We start from the raw sequence: 18,221 nt of genomic DNA on the forward strand, positions 1-18,221 counted from the left end.
CTCTTTGCAATAGCGACATGGCAGCATTGACACGATTTTAGTTTAAAGGTCATCCTTCCCTTGGTGAAAAAATCCTTCTGTTCTTTTGAACCCTTTTATTGAAAAGAAATCGATTTTTGCTTTCTAGAAGACAACTTCTTCCATAGTAGCTATTACAATAACTCCTTCCTCTTCCAGCCAATATAAAAAATTCAGCTTAATTGCAAAGTGCAAAGCTGTCAATTTTCCCAGGCTAGCGACAACAATTCAGATTTGATTGTAACCAAAGGAACTCTTATCACCTGTCTAAGTTCAGGTTGCCTAGTCCTTCTTTAATATCACTAGTGTTCTTATCTATTCCGTATTAACCTTCTGTGTAACACATAACACAACGCCTCTCTTTCACAGGCATAGAAACAAAAAAGTTTACCTTTCGTATAGCAAAATCTAAATCATATTATTCCTAAATCATACATAGCTTACAGTTCCAGTATTTCAACTTTAAGAATTTCTTAGACGCAGGAGCTAGCAACGTAAATACAGGAGCGTCACTTCACACTTTTTGTTGGGGGGGGGGCTGGCTGCATATTTACCCTGCAGAAAAACTTTGCCCTAGCTAAAGTTGAAAATGCGGGAAACTGGCCCTAGGTTCCAGTAACATTTTAAATAATTCTTAAGGTGAGTCGTACCCTCTAGGCCTTTGCTTATTGTGTCCACTGGTGGGTTAGCCTAACCTTGGGGAGACGAGCAAGAGAAAGGTTTGTAGTGAGTGTGGGAACCCCTCAATTTTGGAGTCAAAAAGCATGCGCTCATTTTTCACAACACACTTTTGATATGCATAACATCCAACTTATTTCGTTACACTAGATGTAAAATCCTTACACACTAGCGTTTCACAAGGTGAGGGTATCCAAGCTTCCCTCAATGCAATCAAAAATCATAGGGAATCTACTCCGCTGCGTATAAAATACAAAAAATCGTGATATATATTCTCAAACATAATTTTAACGGCTACACCCTCTTTTTGTTATAAGAACAATTTCATAAGAACACGAGTGTCTAAATTGGTCAAAAGTTAAGAAAAAATTAAAAACAAGCTGAGGCTCAGCTATTGTAAAATGTAGCTTTGAACAACATTTTATCTCATAAGCGAGGATTTTTAGCCATGTTTGGGTACTTTTTCGGTGAATATTCAAGCTTGTTGGTGAATGAGGTCTGAACACTTCCCTAGAGTGCAATAGCATTGCTTACACTCTAATAGTTTTAGAACAAATTAAGAACAATTCAGCCTCAGATTTTCGAAAATATTTAGAGCAACCAGCCTAGATTTCAATTTACTGGTTCTTATAAAAAGAGAATGCAATGGTAAATTTTGCTAACCTCCCTCAAGGTACCACACTGGGGAGTCCCTTTGTGCCGAACTATGCCAACATACTCATGACAACAATAGAACGACATACTTGAGCAATGCCCCGATGGGGCATAGCCAATATTTTGGAAAAGATTTATCGATGACACAGATTTTTTCTAGCACACAAGCTTGAAAACCCAAAGGAATTTAAACAAAACACCCTGTATCATCCACAAAAATTAAAAGAGATATTAAAAACAGTATAGAGTCGGCTCTGCCTATAGTCACTCCGCTTGAAGTCACATTGCTGGTTACAGTCAGATCAATTTTAGACCCAAATATGCAAGAATATCCAATAACATTTTGACCCAAATAGCCCTGTTTACAGCGTCACACTCGGTTAACAGTCATAAGTTTTCAAGCAACATTTAGTGTGACTATAAGTTATAGTGTTTTTATAGGTATAGAAGGTAAAAACTAAGGGACCAATGTGTGAATAAAATCGTAAAATCCAAAATGGAAAAATGAGAATAAAGGAGATAAGGAGTATTTCGGGGCTTTAATTCGGTATGTCCGTTTCTCGTGGGCGCCCCTCGCAATCCTGCATCCAGGATCACAATTGCAAAATAAATATATAAGCAATAAGAGTGAAAATTTAATAATCAGTGGATGCCGTACCTTAGGTGTAACTGTGCCTCTAGTGTAATATTTACATATTGTTAAAGTTAAAGGCGCATGATGCTTCGAGAAGCGGCTTGTGTTCATGGCCTACTTTAGAGTGTACCAATCGATCTTTGAGGTTAGGCCTTCTGGTGAGGGCTAGAACCGGTCTGGTGTCATTTGTTTAAGATAAGCATCAGCTGAGATCAAGTGCCAATGTTTAGTAAAGACGGAACCTATATTTATAGTTTTTATGTCGAATGAGACAACAAAAGGTAGGACTTGTGGTTTTGGTGGAGGGGAGCAATTCTCTTTGGTGAGGGGAGGAATTTTTTACCCTGATGCCATGAACTTGAATCAAGAACCACCCACTCCCTTAGTTATCGTCACGGTGAATCCCAAAAAACCGTGTTGAGCCACCTACCATCAAGGCATGACGTAGTTATTGAGCAGCCCCGATGTGCCATACCCTAGAAAAGGATGGATACGCCCATTTTTAAAATTTCATTGTAAACTATAAGATAAAGAACATAAAAAGATAAATATATTGAATTCTTTAAGTCATCTAGTTACTTTTGGCTACCAAAATAATGTTTAATAAAAGCACAACTCACCGATTGAGACAAAAATCTAAGGGGACGGTTTTGCACACATACCATGTTCGCTAAAAAGAAATCTAGCTACTTTACTGTTCTTACAGATTTATCAATATAAGTGTATAAATATTTTCAATATCGTTTGACCTTATTTTATCTATTTAGTATGCATCAGATTTAAAATTCAGTCTCAGTCTCAGTTTCAGTCTCAGTCTCAGTTTCAGTTTCAGTTTCAGTTTCAGTTTCAGTTTCAGATTCAGATTCAGATTCAGTTTCAGTTTCAGTTTCAGTTTCAGTTTCAGATTCAGATTCAGTTTCAGTTTCAGTTTCAGATTCAGATTCAGATTCAGATTCAGATTCAGATTCAGATTCAGATTCAGATTCAGATTCAGTTTCAGTTTCAGTTTCAGTTTCAAGCAATCCTAAATACAATTCTACAAGATAACATCACAACTAAATACTTACAATATACAATAACACAGAAAAATAGATAAAACTTAAGAAAGACAGGAACAATAACTTAACATGATTGTATTTAAGACTGATTGATTGATTAAGGAGAAGCTCTCTAAATAGGTTAACTAATCGGGAGAGAGCCCCACTCATAAAAGCAAATAAAACTAATAACATATTTCAATAAAAATAAATCGAAGATATAACCAGATGTCTCACAACGAGACTCCGATGTGAGTATTGGGTTTGACCTTGTAGGAAAATTTGCAAATTTGATCAAATAATTTTGGTCAAGTCTCGATGATTTAAGGCTCAGTAGCTCTTAATGTTTTTCTTTTATTTATGATTTTTCTACAGCTACGTAACATTCTAAGACTTACAAAACAGCTACATAATTTACAAAACTTGTTATGTAAAGAAAAAAGTTTATATGTATTGTCGCAATGCATATGTATGGGTACTTCAGAATGACCAAAACTCTGGAATATATTCCTAAAGTTTTGGGGGAGCTAAACATGCTAAAAGCCATGAGCAGGCTTACGCTCTCTTTTTTTTATAAGAACAATTTTATAAGAACACGAGCCTCAAAACTGGTCAAGTTAAGAACAAATTAAGAACAAGCTGAGGCTGAGCTTCTGCAAAATGCAACTTGCAACAACGTTTTTTCTCAAAATCGAGGATTTTTAGCGATGTGTGGGTGCTTTATCAGTGAATATTCAAATTTGTCAGCAAATTAAAGCTGTCTCACTCACTCTGTTGGCAAATGAGGCCTGAACACCTCCTTAGAGCGAGAAAGCTAGCAGTAGCACTGCTTACACCCTCTTAATTTAAGAACAAATTAAGAACAACCCAGCCTCAGATTTTCGAACAAATCAAGAACAGTCAGCCTGAACTTAAATTTACTGGTTCTTATAAAAAAGAGTGTATTTTTGTATGGTTTTAAGTACATTTTGGAAAGTATTGTGGGGCTAAAGCGCCCGTAGTCCTTTCCGCTTTCGTAGTCCCTGCGAAAGTGGAAAGCCTCCTGAAGACTTGGAGAGTCGCCAAAAGTAAAATTTTCTACCGAAGACATCCAAAAACGAAGTACTGGGGGGTGTCACACCCCCTACGCCCCTTCCCTAGCTACAACCGTCTTTCTTGCTTGCTCTCATTAATGGATTATACAGCCCCCTAAATCATCAATTTTTGGATGTCTTTATCCCCCTTCGTCAATCCCACACGGTTCTTCCGCATGAATTTAGATTAGTTTCTCAAATCAAATGCCTGATCTTATCGATTGCAGACTTAATTTTATTCAGAGTCGGATCAAGAGCAAACTTGAAGGAGGGGCAGTCTGTAGTGGGGGCGCTGAAAATTTTTTCAAAAACTGATGACGAGAGAACGCTGTATACAACAATTTCAGATCCATTTTCGGAATAAACAACATAACTTTGAAGTAATCCTTGAAGCAAATTAACCTATTGGTCTCAGAAACTTTTTCACCTTATCTTCATTCTTCAAAAGAGGCGCAAAATTTCCAAAAAGGGGCGCCATACTTGCTTCAGCTCGTCGAGGGAGGGGCAACTGCCCCTAGTTGCCCCCCCCCCCCCTTAAATCCGCCACTGATTGTATTTGCCATAAATTATTGTTTAAATCGGACAGTTACCCTCTAAGCCTAGGGGAAGATCAGTGGGGAACCCTCAGGGGCCTGAAATTCCCATTTTGCAGCTCCCTGAGAACCCCTCACTTATTCTTATTCTGTGATTTGGCTTAGCACGCATGCTCAAACGAATGACCTCTGATCAATCACCTTGGTTACTACACGGCGTGATTTTTGTTAGAAGCCCAATGTCAAATGAAAACATTGTATTGTTTTGAACTATATCAAGCTAAAAGCAACAGATCCATAAAGATATGGGTAAGTAAGTGTAGCAATTTTAAAGATACCATGAACTATTTTAAAGATCCCTCCGCTTGACAGATTTAAACCACAAACAAAGAATAAGCTACCCGATCACACATCACTAAACCAAAGAGAGCAGCAAAATTTTTAACGAAATGAAGGATCTAATAATTTTTACACGGACCTTACAGTGGTTTAAAGACTCTGGAGTGCTGTGTGGAGCCCAAGGAAGACTCACTTTTGGTTCTAAGGAAGGCAATTTCCTAGTAGAGAGGTTGTTCAACTACCTTCACTGATCTGAAGTTGGCGTATTACTATTATTGTATTAGCAATTACTGTTATTTATTAAGATTTAAAAAATGGGAATGTACAGTAGTTTTTTCACTTGGTGTATATGTGTGTTCATATTCTTCAGCTATATTCATGCCAGTTCCATTATCCAATATCCTCCCTACTAATATGACACTGTACCAATTTTGTGCCCAAGGCAGGCCTTTTCCTAAGAAGTAGCTGGGCAAGGGCTCTTGAGATTTGTTTTGCCTGAGCAATCACCAGGGTACATTTCATGTCAACTGAATGCCGAAGGCCCAACAGGACATTTGTTTCAATTATCTGAAAATATGCACAGGTAGTAAAACTGTAAATATTGTACACCAGTCAAAGAAAAATATGGTTCATAGAGAAAACTGTGGTGTATGGGTCTTTATTTTTTTTCATATTAATTATGTACATGGCTTCATGTTTGGCATGCCAACTAACAGTATTTTTATGTAAGCGAATTATTTTTTATTGGTTTGCATGATGAATGCCAAAATAAAACCTGAGCGTATGCTGAAGATCTTTAGGCCTAAATTCATTGCCATAAATATCATAAAGGTCAGATAGTGCGTTGCAGAATGGTTCCCACAATGTTGTACCAAACCTTTTTTAAAAAATGCCTAATAGTGTTTCGGGGCTGGATCCAGAGCAAATTTGAAGGAGGGGCAGTTGGTAGTGGGGGCGCTGAAAGATTTTTAGAAATTGGTGACTAGTGTACGCTGTATACAACAATTTCAGACCTTAACTACTGACAGAAGGCTCTCTATTCACTTTGTAAGGGAATTTTCACAATAATTGTTGTGTATTTTGAGGTGATCCTTGAAGTAAATTGACCTATAAATCAGTTTCCAAAATAGGGTGCCAGACTTGCTTCAAATTGATGAGGGAGGGGCAACTGCCCCTAGTTGCTCCCCCTTGAATCCACCACTGATAATATTCATAGTTAGGTTCAAATGCTATATGCCTAAAGTATTCATAGACACTTGTCATAGATCTGATATTCAATTGCAATTTTTTGCTGAGATGTTATTAATTCAGCTACTTTTCTGTGTTTTGATTTACAGGCTTTATATTGTCTATATAACTTTCTTGGGTCACAAAGGATGACTGGAAATGTGTTCACTTCCAAAACATTATAATTCTCTTAAATGATAACATGGTTGGGTTTGCACTAGCGCTGACATGACAGCGAGTGATCCCTGGCATTTAAAAAGGCCTGGCACCAGGGTACCTTTCTTGTTTGGCATTGACACAACCTTACATTAACATGAAGACTATGACAAACATAAATATGCAGGGTATTTCATTGGCATGGCAAAGTTTATTTAAATGCAGACTTACCTCAATGGCAATCATTTTGTTGCTGTTTTTCATTTCCCCCCTATTTTGTTCCAGTGTAATGGACTCTAAAGAAGATTTAGATGAACTCACAGAAAGCTTTGCTAAAGATTTGAGAGCTGCAACACCAATAAACCCAATTGACCCACTGCAGCCTAATATTACATACAGAGATCCCAGCATAGGTGGCTATCATTCAAGATGCAGTTCAGCCTTAAGTGACATCCATGGCTTTAGCTTTGACACATATTCTTCTGAGGTATCTATATTGTTTGTGAATTAGAGAGGTACTAACTGATTTATTTCTCAAAATAAAAATATCTGGAAAATTCAGACAGATAAACCTTTTATGCATGCACTTAAACTGAAAACATAACCACTGATTATAAATGCTGGCAACTTGGTTGTTCGTTGAAATCAGCATTTAAGAATCATCTTTTTGACAGGTTCAACTGAAACAACTAATTGTTTAACTGGGATAAGATAATACATCTTGGCTCTGTTTATGATTTTGTCCATTCTATACTACATATGGTCTGAATTTAAGGGCAAGTCACAAGTGTACTGTAACTTTTGTGAAGTTAGAGTTCACACAGGAATAGAAAAGTTTGTTCCATTGTTTTGATGTCAAAACAGGAGGGCTGCTCATGCCTCTTCACCATTTTTATCATACGGTATCTATTTGTTATAGTTTCAGTATTATTTTTTGTCATGTTGAAAGACTCTTATGTTCCTAAATGATCACCCTATAAATAAATGTATTTCAAGCTACAAACGATGTTTTTTAAGACCTAACTGTTCATTTTAGGCCTATGAAATAAATGATGTCCTTTTCAAAAGGTAAGTGGCAACCCCTTGATTTTGTTCATTTTTACTGCCTAGGTATGTGATCTCTATAGAGTTGTTGATTCAAAATTTAACTGTGTTGAAATCTTTGTCAGCCGAGATTCCAAAAGAAGAACCACCACTCCGACCAAAGGGTTTCTGGCTGCCACCAGTTATGGAAAGAATCCAATGAACGTTGACCATCATCAAAGCTTTGTAAGTTAAAAACTTTGCTAGTTTGTTGATGTCTTCTTTAATCTTCTGTTTTTTTCCTTGTAGTTAGCACAGTGCACCCTGTAAAATATCTAAAAAAATTGAAATGGAATTAGGTTTTGAGTGGAGTTTTTATGCCAAGATGCAAGGAGACATTGTTCATCGCCCTTCATACCCACCCACATCCATGTTTTTTGCTCAACGTTTTCCAAGAAACTTACCTAACACCTCCTTGCTAAAAAAGATGATGGAGAGGACATCTGTTTGAGGGAGAGGGCAAATTTTTAGTTGTAGACCACAATAACACTGCCATTGTCGATAACCTCAGTAACACATTCTCTACTTTCACACATCACCTGATATTTCTTCTTATTCCATCAGGTGCGTAGAGCGATTTCACAGCTTGGAACGCAACAAAGGTAAATTCCCTGTCTTACAATTGAAGATACAGCTGGATTTTTCGAAGAATCCTAGCCAGTAAAGATAACAAACTTTTGGAAATTAGCTCAGGTTCCACTATTCTGAACCGTATTTATAATTCATTTGCATTGTTTAATTTGAATTAGCGTTTGCTTTTGTGCAACAGAGTATAAAGTAATACTGTTTAGAGGTGGCTTATGTTCCCAGAAAACTCTTGGCCGCGCCCTTTGATTCTGCATTTCCTGCAAACAAAGCTCATCCATATCAACATTACAAACTTAAACGTTTGCCTTTAAATTGAAGTTTTCTAAGACTTCTGCTGCTTATTATGGCAAAAAATTTTACCGTGATGTTTCATTGCTGTATGGCTGTTTTACGGTAAATAATGAAAATTGCTGGGATAATTTTAGATTTCCCCCTAGCTTATACCAACGGGTAATAGAGCCGTTCCGTATTTCAAGATTTCAGTGGCTTAGACGAAGGGTGTTTTATATTTGCATTATTTCCCAATGCATCAATTAATTTTTCTGTTTACTTCCTGCGACAGGCTACAGCCTTCCTCACAACAACGTAGACACGAAGAGGAAAAAAATTCAATCGATAAAGTTAAGTCCATGAAGCGTTTAGCACAGGTTAGGTGATTAAATGTCTTACGTTTCAAAGTTTTGCAAAATACAAATTAGTACTTAGCATTCTTAGTGTTCATTCGTTTTTTTCATGCTTACCTTAACATTCTCGACATATCACAAAGCACATGAAATGAAACATTTCTATAGTGAATTCATGCCCCTTTTATTTCAGGTTGTTCCTCACAGAATCGATATGCTTTACTACATGTCCGGGCGGAGTGCTAATATGAGTCAGAGGTGCGAAGCATTTCTATTAATTTTTGAATGAATTTTCTCAGAGCTTTCCATGTATCATCGTCTTATAGCAAAGCCTCACAGTGAACTCTCACGAAGCCGCAAGCACAATTCTTAGAATCACTTCTGTCAGGAATTCAGTTCCTCTTCATTTGACCGTGTTAAATTATCATCACTTTCCATGTTGTTCTGTGGACATTAATGTAAACATTTTTTAATTCTTTCCTCTAAATTTCCTTTGTTTAAAGAATTTTGATTTCTGTTTCAAGATGTTGATAGTTTTTTAAAATCTTTTAAATCCATTTGTCTTTTAACTCTATTTTCTGCATCCCAGTTCGGTACCACCAAGGTTTTTTGACGTTCTTCAGTGCAATCTTAGCATTCTTTTAAACCAATGCGATCGTAGCATGATCAGCTGTGAAACTGAAGCTCTAAAAACAAAAACCAATCTTATGTGATCAGTCTAACTGGTGCATTTGCTGTACAGGTATACCAGCCGGGAATTTAGGATTCATCTTTTGTGAATGCTGCTTCTCACATAAAGCTTATGCCAAATCTCTAACTGACTCCAACCTCTGTAGGTATCAGCTAACTGACTTGGAGAAAGCCCGTATACAAGAAGCTAGTTATAGGAAAACAAGAAGTTCAGCATTGTGTAAAAGGTAGGCGATGTCTCTATTTTAACTTGAATTTCATTTGTTAGATGACCACATACATTTTGTGTAGGTTGCCTGATGATCGCATTAAGCATGAAACTCGGATTAGCAACTTACTCGGAGTAGCCGTCCTGTTCTATACACCAAAAAGTGTATGTTTTGTGTTAATAATACAAAACCAGAAAGTATGACAAAACTAACTGAAGAATGAATACATTTTGGCAAAATAAAACGAAATCAATTTATATATTTCTTTTACCTTCTTGTGTTTCAGACATGCAAATAGTAGTGCATCATCGCAGTTGTCAGGCAATCGGCATCTGCGGGCCGCTGGTGTCGATTTTAGGTAATTATTTGTCAAAAGTTTATATCTCTCAATTTCGCAATTTTCGAATTTAATTTACTATGTTTTTGATGTTTTGATAGTAATCATATCTTTAGATAGCTTTTGCTGGGAATAAAATATTTTGAGAGAAATCCAAAGTGGTCGAGTGTAAAATTAGTTTTCAATCACTCTTAATCGCCCTTTTACACTCGTTCAGGTTGGATCTTTTTTTACAATTTCATTCTATAGCTTATGAATACATTATTACCATTGTTTATTATTCTAAATTTCGGAAACCCGGTACTATCAGTACAAATAAAACGCTAAATATTTACTCTAAACTGTGTAATTTGTTATGACAACGTTCTTGTGCAGACACCATGAAAATCTTGGAATATGTCTCATTTGGCATTATTATCTTTTCTCTGTTGCAGAACCAATTTTTCTCGCCCTAACAGCCCTGTGAGAAAGGTGTGTAGATTTTTTGTTGATATCTTGACAAATAAATTGATTTGAACATCGACGTGTTTGCTGATGAATGAGTTCATTGATGCTCTACGAAAGTTTTTACATCATATTTTATGATATTCTCCATGATTTATTAGCAAATTCTTTGTTCTAGAGACTTGGAGGGCCTGGTGACCAAAATAAGACCCGCGAAGATCGGGGTACCAACACCTCGAACGAGGAAACCCAATTAGGGTAACTTTCCGGCATTTAATTTCAATTTCTAGAATTCCAGTTGCATTTATTTGCAACGATTTTTACAAGTGCAATCAGTTCAATATAGCCGTATACGGGCTTCACAGTTTGTATGTTATTGGGGTCCATCACAATTAACTTCATAATACTGCTTACATTGCAAGAAGTGCCGGGCGGATGTCGGGACCGTGAACAATGATTTTAGAATTTGTGAATTTTGTTACATTTATGAAAAATTTCAACTTCTAGATTGAAATTTTTGCTGTCATGCTAAGTAACTGTCTTAACTAGATTCAATTATTCTAAGAAATTTTTCTCTACTTTTTTATACCTTTATTCATTATATGATTAATACGATACAACTTCATTCATCATTTCTATTAGACAGTCAGCGAAACACTTTTATCATATAAAATAATGTCAAAAAGAGAGGCAATGGAGTATTACAATGACAGAATATTGCTGTATTCATAATTTTACGGTGGCTCATCTCATTCAAATCAAATTTTTTAGTGTAGTGAATCATGAAAAGTGATCATAATTATGATATCATATGAGATCATCATAGTAAGGCAAAATCGATTTCAAAGATAATAATAATTTCGAAAAAGTCAAGGATCTCTTCACTACTATGCTTGGCTTATTCGTGTAGAGAAAAGCAATCAGGATAATCGAAGTATTTTATGTCGATGGTGTTAAAATCTCATTTTGTATCTTATAGCAAATCTAAATAAACAGTTCATTTCAGTTACCATTTTCAAGACTCATTTTTGCCATTTCCAGGGAAAAGAAAGAAGCATTAAAGACTAAACCTATCGATAGAAGTCGGTATGTCTGACAAGTCCATTCTCTCTGCGAATTTCGATGAGCCTGCTGGCCATTTATCTCCTTGACTACCCCAGTCCGTTTAATTTAATCTTGCAGGAATAGTATGTTTTCAATTAATATCAATCAGGCGATTTGGTTTATATATGCTGTCTTTACAAGAATAAAATAAAAAATATCTTACAATAATTACTCAAACACGCTCTTCATTATCAATCATTAGGATTATGAAATAAATAAGTACCAAGATATAAATAAGTACCAAGAAAACCAGGGAAAAATCCCATTTTAAAATATGTTTTCATTGATTCAAATTTCGCAACCGAATCATGTCCTCAAAACGCAGACGCATTTTATTATCTAAAACGTTTTTCGTTTTGCAAATAATGAATAATTCTAATAAATGAGTTCAGAATCGGATTTTGATATCAACGATTGCCAACTTTTATTCTGAAATGCTCTTAAGCCGAGTAAACAATTCCCGAGTGTCTCTATTCAACTGAACTGAATCTAATACCTAAACCCTCTAGTCAATCTATAAAAGGTTCCTTGAAAACCAAGCCGCTCACCTTGAGATTTCTGCGTCGTGTAAATCAAGAGAGTAACCTCACTTAAAAGTACTGGCTTAAATGTTCAGTCCACTTGATTTGAATCTTTTTGTTTGTTATTATATCTTTTAGGAAACTGACAATACGAAGTTCGTATGACATGCAGACAGTTGATGAGTTAGTGTTTGTTAATTCTAAGTTTATACTATTTTTTCCATTCTTCCTGGAATACAGGCTGTCCTTTTTGATAATGGTTAACCGTCGCTCTACGTATTTGTGTTGGTTCCTTGGGCAAAATTAAAGTTGATAGATATAGAAAATCTCTATGTATCATTAATAACCTAGGCCTTTTGCTAGATTATATTAACCTTTGAAATGTTCTAAATCTCATCGAAACAAATGTATATATAATTGTTTATTTGATATCTAACGCAGTGACATTCTGTCGATTTTTGCAGTCCTCTACGTTTGGAGTCCTTGGGCTTTGATATCAACGAAGACGACGCAAGCGCAATGAGCATTGTGAGCAAGCGACAGAGGCTGGCTTTCGAAGCAATTTTCGATGATATCGACTTTGACTCAAATGGCAAAGTCACTTTTAACGAACTTGTAAGGGGACTTTTTGCGAATATTTCAAAAAAAGATGCAAGGAGCTTGATGCAGGTAACTTAACTTTGATATTTTTATGCATTGTTTTTAACATTTGCTTTAATTTTTAGAATAAGTTTGTTAATTTGACTTGCTGTGAAAGGTTGTCACGGGTGCCTTGATAAATGATTCCAAGGCTTTTCTCTTCTATTGCTTAATCCTTACAAGGTTTTTGAAGTCTAGAGAATTAGGGTAAGAAGCATTCATCACTTAGAATGCTGTTAAAACTGTACGCTATTGTTCCCGTGTGAACGAGGCCTAAATCTATCCTTTAACTGCTTAGATGTCATTCTCCCCAAAGGTTTTTGATGTTGACAAGAACAAGATCATTGATCGCAGAGAATTCGTAGCAATTTGTGCATTGAATGATCGTTTGTGTGGAATCAGGTTAGTCAATTTTTTTGCCATAAGTACAGTTATGAAAATTAAATTAGGATGTTTGTTGAATTTTGAAAATCTTACAGTGAAATATATGTATAAAAAACGGTAGTAAGGTACAACCTGATCGAAAAAGAGAATTATGTTACTGCAACCAGCTAATTAAAGCTTTAAACTCAGTTTTATGTTATTATACTGCCAAGCGTTCATAACAGATATACTTTGACTTTAATGTCTCGTATCATTCTAATTCTATAATAGAATACAGATAACTGATTTTTGTAATTGGTTTACTGCAGATTTTTTCAAAAAATTCAAAGCTTGTTTAACAGATTTTTCTTTTCTGTTTTTCAACCTAAATACATGCCTTTAAAATAACTTCAGATTTGACAATATTTTTTGCAGAACAGAGTCAAAGTATGATTGCTTGCGACTTGATCTGCATAATCTTATAAAGCACCTTCAGGCATACAGGGTATTATATTTTATTAATTTATGTTTATAAAGACCGTGTCTGTTATAGAGTGAAGTATTAATGACAATGCCCGCTTTTTTCGTTTTAAACGGCACTTATTATGATCTAATACAAGCTTGAATCAATTGCATAGGAAATTAAAGTTTTTCTAAATCCATTTGTCATTAAAGTTTGTTGCCAGCTTAGACGGTGGATTAGCAAAATTGCAGAACTGGAAAATGGAATGTTTTCGGGGCTGAGTTCATCTCAAAACATTGAACTGAGAAAATATTAAGCCCATATTAAGCTCATTGTTCAAGTCCAGAAACTGTTACGTTTCGAGCTAGACTAAGGGAAATTGTCTTTGATGCTGTTTGGATTCTCTGATGCATTGACAAGCTATTTTTATGAAATTTTTATGAAAAAATCTTAAGTAATGAACGGAAAAATCTTTTAGTTCTTATAAAATATGAAATTTTTTACCTCGCGTAAAGGAGGGTCAAAGGGGGGGGGGGGGGTGCTGAACCTTTTGGATTAATTAAAGAATAATTTAAAGATCAATCTCGGCATTTGAAGAATTGGAAGATAAAACTCCCATTAAGTTGGTCATAGAGTCAGCACACCACAATGTATCTACGTTAAGGTTTCCCTTTAATGTTTTCATAGGCTTACGTGAACCATCTTTGCTTATCCTAGCAGCTAAATTTCCCTCTTGTCTGTTACCTAGTTGGGCAAAAGACCTCTGGCCATTGGTCTTTTAAGTAAGAGGAATGTGTTTATTTTATAGGCATTGTTTGAGATGTTGGATCAAGATAGCGATGAAAAGATTCACATTGATGAAGTCATGCTGATCATGGCAACTGCAATGGGAAGAGACGTTGGTACCAATGAGACAATTGCACGCACTGTGATGAAATCATTAGACACAGACGACAAGGGTGAGCAGTGAATTTTTGTTTGCCTTGTTTCCTTACCCAGCTGTTTTCAGACAGTGCCATATCGCATTTTGTTTCATACACTTTCATGTCAGTGTAGTTGCTTGTTTGTTTTTGCCAGTGTCCATTAATTGAGGTTGTTGCATAAAAAGTCAATTAAACTGTTACAGGTTCTATAAAATGTATTTAAAAATGATAAAGATTGTTGCTGAAATTCGGCTGACACTCAATTTTACAAATTTGTTCCACGTACTTACACAATATCAAAAAAGCAGCATTTTCTTTCTGCAGTTACGTAGAAAAGCGGATCTGTTTTAAATGCATACATAAATGAACCTGTCTTTTTACGAAACGGAATGTTTAATAGATAGCAGTAGCTTTACGTCGAGGAAACTTTTCATCAAAACTATTTTACGATACCTCACGACTTGCAGCCCTTCCACATGCAATGCCAAACCAAATGAATTTTGGGTTCAGAAAAGTTTGGTTTTTGAGCAATTTTTATGTTGGAGGCGCTATAACGATCAACTATAGATGTTTAAATTGGACAATTATAGCTTTGGCAATACTTACTCGAGGCAGCAAAAACTGGATCCGTTATCTGAAGACCGAATAATCTAAAGTATGAATAATCGAATTTTTCTGCATAAATATGCAGCACTTTATTTCAGCAAAGAACAACATAAAGGAACTATAACAGTTAAAAATCAGGTTCTAACAAAGCAAAATTTAACAAACTGAACAAATGTTTGTTGTTCTTCAACCATATTTCATAGAAATATGCGAGAAATAATACTGTGCCAAATAATGTGTTAACAGTTATCCTGTAGAGTTTGAAGTGCCTATTGTCTCCGCTATGAGACAAGTTTGTTTCACTTAAGAAGGACCATGAAGTTTAAAAAATTTTCTAACTGGTGCATAACCAATTATTAAAAATGATGCTGTGATTTTGGATAAAACTTCAAAGTTTGAACCCTAAAGTACATCCTTGCTACGAATTTTTGAATTTATTGTGTAACTCTGGCATACAGTTTACGTAAGATTGTTTTGTTTTTTATGTTCAATTCATTAAAAAATAAGCATGTTTAAAGATGTATGAAAATATAACTGATGGTTTACATCCATTCACTTCACCCCTATTCATAAGAGAAAGTTTAAAATGGATCGCCCTGATAGCAATTGCAAAAATTCTGCAAAAATTCACTAGTCAGCTAAGCTTTCAGTTACCTCCAACTATGTTAAAAGAAATAAGAAAGAAAGGAAGGGTGTCCGAGTATTCAATCCTACTGTAATTCTCCAAAATGAAAATGCTTTTTTAATTACGAGTGATCACATGACGTACTGGATATCCAGAGGAAAATTGTGTTCCGTTGCTTTGCTCTTCTTTCTAAAATCAATGTTTTGCAGAGAGTACTATGAAATTTCCAACAGTTATATAGGGGTCAGGAAGTATATGACATAACCATGATATTCTAGGTGACATCACTTATGTATGACCACATTGTTTATTTTTAATTGTTGTATATATATATATATATATATATATATATATATATATATATATATATATATATATATATATATATATATATATATATATATATATATATATATATATATCTTAACGTTAGCTCTTTTTCTTTCAGGGTTTATTGATTTCGTAAATTTTCTGACATTCATCCCATTTTTCCTGAAACTTCATAACACCATGATGAACCAAGAGGAGCTCAAACTAGGGGAAATCAGAGAAACCAAGGAGAATATAAGGGACCAACTGAGGCATAAAACGATATCAAGTACATAATGCAAATTAGCCAACCCTGATATCAATTTATCATTTAAGACTTTAAACTATTCAAAATAGATAATTCATTAGCCTTAGCCAATTTCTAAGTGGCATACCAACAAGCAGGACAATGAAAAGTATGCCTTTGCCCTTAATACAAAATTTATTTAATAATATGTCGAATGTTTGTAAAATATTTCTTTTTATGTTCAAATTTCATTTTTGTTCAAAGAATTTTGGCAGAAATGCTAGAAATCCCTATAGTATGAATATCACAATTCAGTTTCACCAAATTTGATTTAAGTATTACCTTAAATTTGTATTATATATAGAAATATTAGATACTTGAAAATGTAATGTGGTTTTTTCTCATATTCTTAGCTTGGTACCTTTAATCTGAAATATTTAGGGCATTCTAAAATTTCGGTATTGAAGTGTCCGGCAATTCACAACTAGAGGGTCACACACAAAAGAGACATGCTTCTGTTACTTGTGTTACATAATTATCAACCTTGTTATACAATAGCCCTGTTTAGAACATTACAGGTATAAAAATTGTAGCTCAGAAAGCAGTTTGCAATTTTCATAAAACTTGAAGAATATAAGAAAAGATATTCAAGTTGACACAAAAACATATTTATTCAGGCTCTTCTTCAGGGCATTGAATCCAAAACATAAATGTTTGTTGTGGTTGCATTTAAGACCTTAGATAATGGTCTTTATGAGACTTTGTGAATTGTTACCATGATAAATGGGCAACTTCTTTAAAAAGTCCCAATTGTATTTCTGGCATAATATTAATATATGATATCTAGAGGTACATTTGGTTATTCTTATAGAATTGTACAAAGAAGTTAAAGACATCCTACTAGTATCTAAAAATAAACATGACATTAGTTATTTGATAGGATGGGAGGAACATATTTTAAAAATATTGGGCAATTTATTGAGGAAAATTGGGGGGGGGGAAGGAATATAAATATCTGCTTTATCTGAAGTCAGGAATCCCATGAGCATTGAGCAAAGACTGGATAACTGCTTCTCTTCTTTAAGCCCTTAAGACAATGTCAGCACTTGCTTTTCTCAGGGCCTGTTTTTGCTAGAGGTAAAGGGAAAAGAGGAAAGTTTTACATGAGCCATACTATGATGTATTTCAGTTTAGTTCTAATTATATTTCAAATGTCTATGCCATATCAATACTTGTGCTGTATAACTTTTAATCTGCAAATAATGAGCTATATCCACTCAGTTAATTCTTACTCATTTTTGAATGCATGGTTAGGAAATAAATATAATACAATATTATAGTAATAGATTTTCATTGAAAGTATTGCTAGCTAGGAGTGCTAAATTTTGGAATCACCCAAGGACACAGAATCAGCCATTGACACTTGCAAAGACATTGCACAGTATAAAGGAGTTGGTTGTCAGTATCTCTCTATGTCAATGTGTCATGACATTATGCAAAGCTTCGAGTATTTTGGCAAAAAACATGTTGCTCAAACTTGGTAAAAAGCTATGTATGTTGGAATAGAACATTTTAGTTATCTGTTTTGGCATCACAAGATCATTTCTCTTTTTTAATGCACTCTATTGTATAAAGACCACTGTGTAAAACTGATGTAAATGGAAAACAAACATTTCTGGCAGGAACTGAAGGAACCGAAGAACTGATTTCTTGTTTCAGGTATAAGCTAGAGATAACTTCTTTCAAACCTAGTGGGAATTTACCCCTTTCCATCAGATCTCTTTGAAACAAGTACCTATAGATACCCATTTGATGCATAACAACTTCCAAACATTTTGCATAGCTGTCAACAGTAAGGCAATGTTAACCTGTGACAAAATTGTTTGCCCCTTTGACTTGTAGCTCTAAAATATTCTGGGTAGCAAAGGCTTGATCGTCCATGATCTACTCACACAGAGTAATTCTGACTTTTTAATGTCCACTAATTGGACCTTCAAAAATATAAAAAAATGCTTACCATATGTGTGATCTGCAAGCATTGCTTTAACCATCAACTTTAGCTTGCTTTTGTAATAGGCTATAGGAAATTATGCAATTG

The 18,221-nt window shown here is 35.0% G+C and overlaps 1 protein-coding gene across 1 annotated transcript; it reads left to right on the top strand.

The window, feature by feature from the left end:
- The first annotated feature begins 4,814 nt into the window (after positions 1 to 4,814).
- LOC135690565 (uncharacterized) lies at positions 4,815 to 16,512 on the top strand. Its single transcript, XM_065208156.2, has 18 exons — positions 4,815 to 4,936; positions 6,635 to 6,836; positions 7,386 to 7,417; positions 7,519 to 7,618; positions 7,997 to 8,034; positions 8,583 to 8,667; positions 8,837 to 8,901; positions 9,480 to 9,560; positions 9,829 to 9,900; positions 10,314 to 10,350; positions 10,502 to 10,581; positions 11,365 to 11,409; positions 12,087 to 12,131; positions 12,413 to 12,617; positions 12,904 to 12,989; positions 13,386 to 13,455; positions 14,222 to 14,372; positions 16,016 to 16,512. Exons 2-18 carry the CDS (start codon positions 6,639 to 6,641, stop codon positions 16,171 to 16,173), a joined length of 1,548 nt encoding a protein of 515 aa, XP_065064228.1. The 5' UTR covers positions 4,815 to 4,936; positions 6,635 to 6,638; the 3' UTR covers positions 16,174 to 16,512.
- The last annotated feature ends 1,709 nt before the right edge of the window (positions 16,513 to 18,221 follow it).

Source organism: Rhopilema esculentum, chromosome 4, assembly GCF_057945365.1.
Source record: "Rhopilema esculentum isolate cy_ngs chromosome 4, ASM5794536v1, whole genome shotgun sequence".
Classification (NCBI taxonomy): Eukaryota; Metazoa; Cnidaria; class Scyphozoa; order Rhizostomeae; family Rhizostomatidae; genus Rhopilema; species Rhopilema esculentum.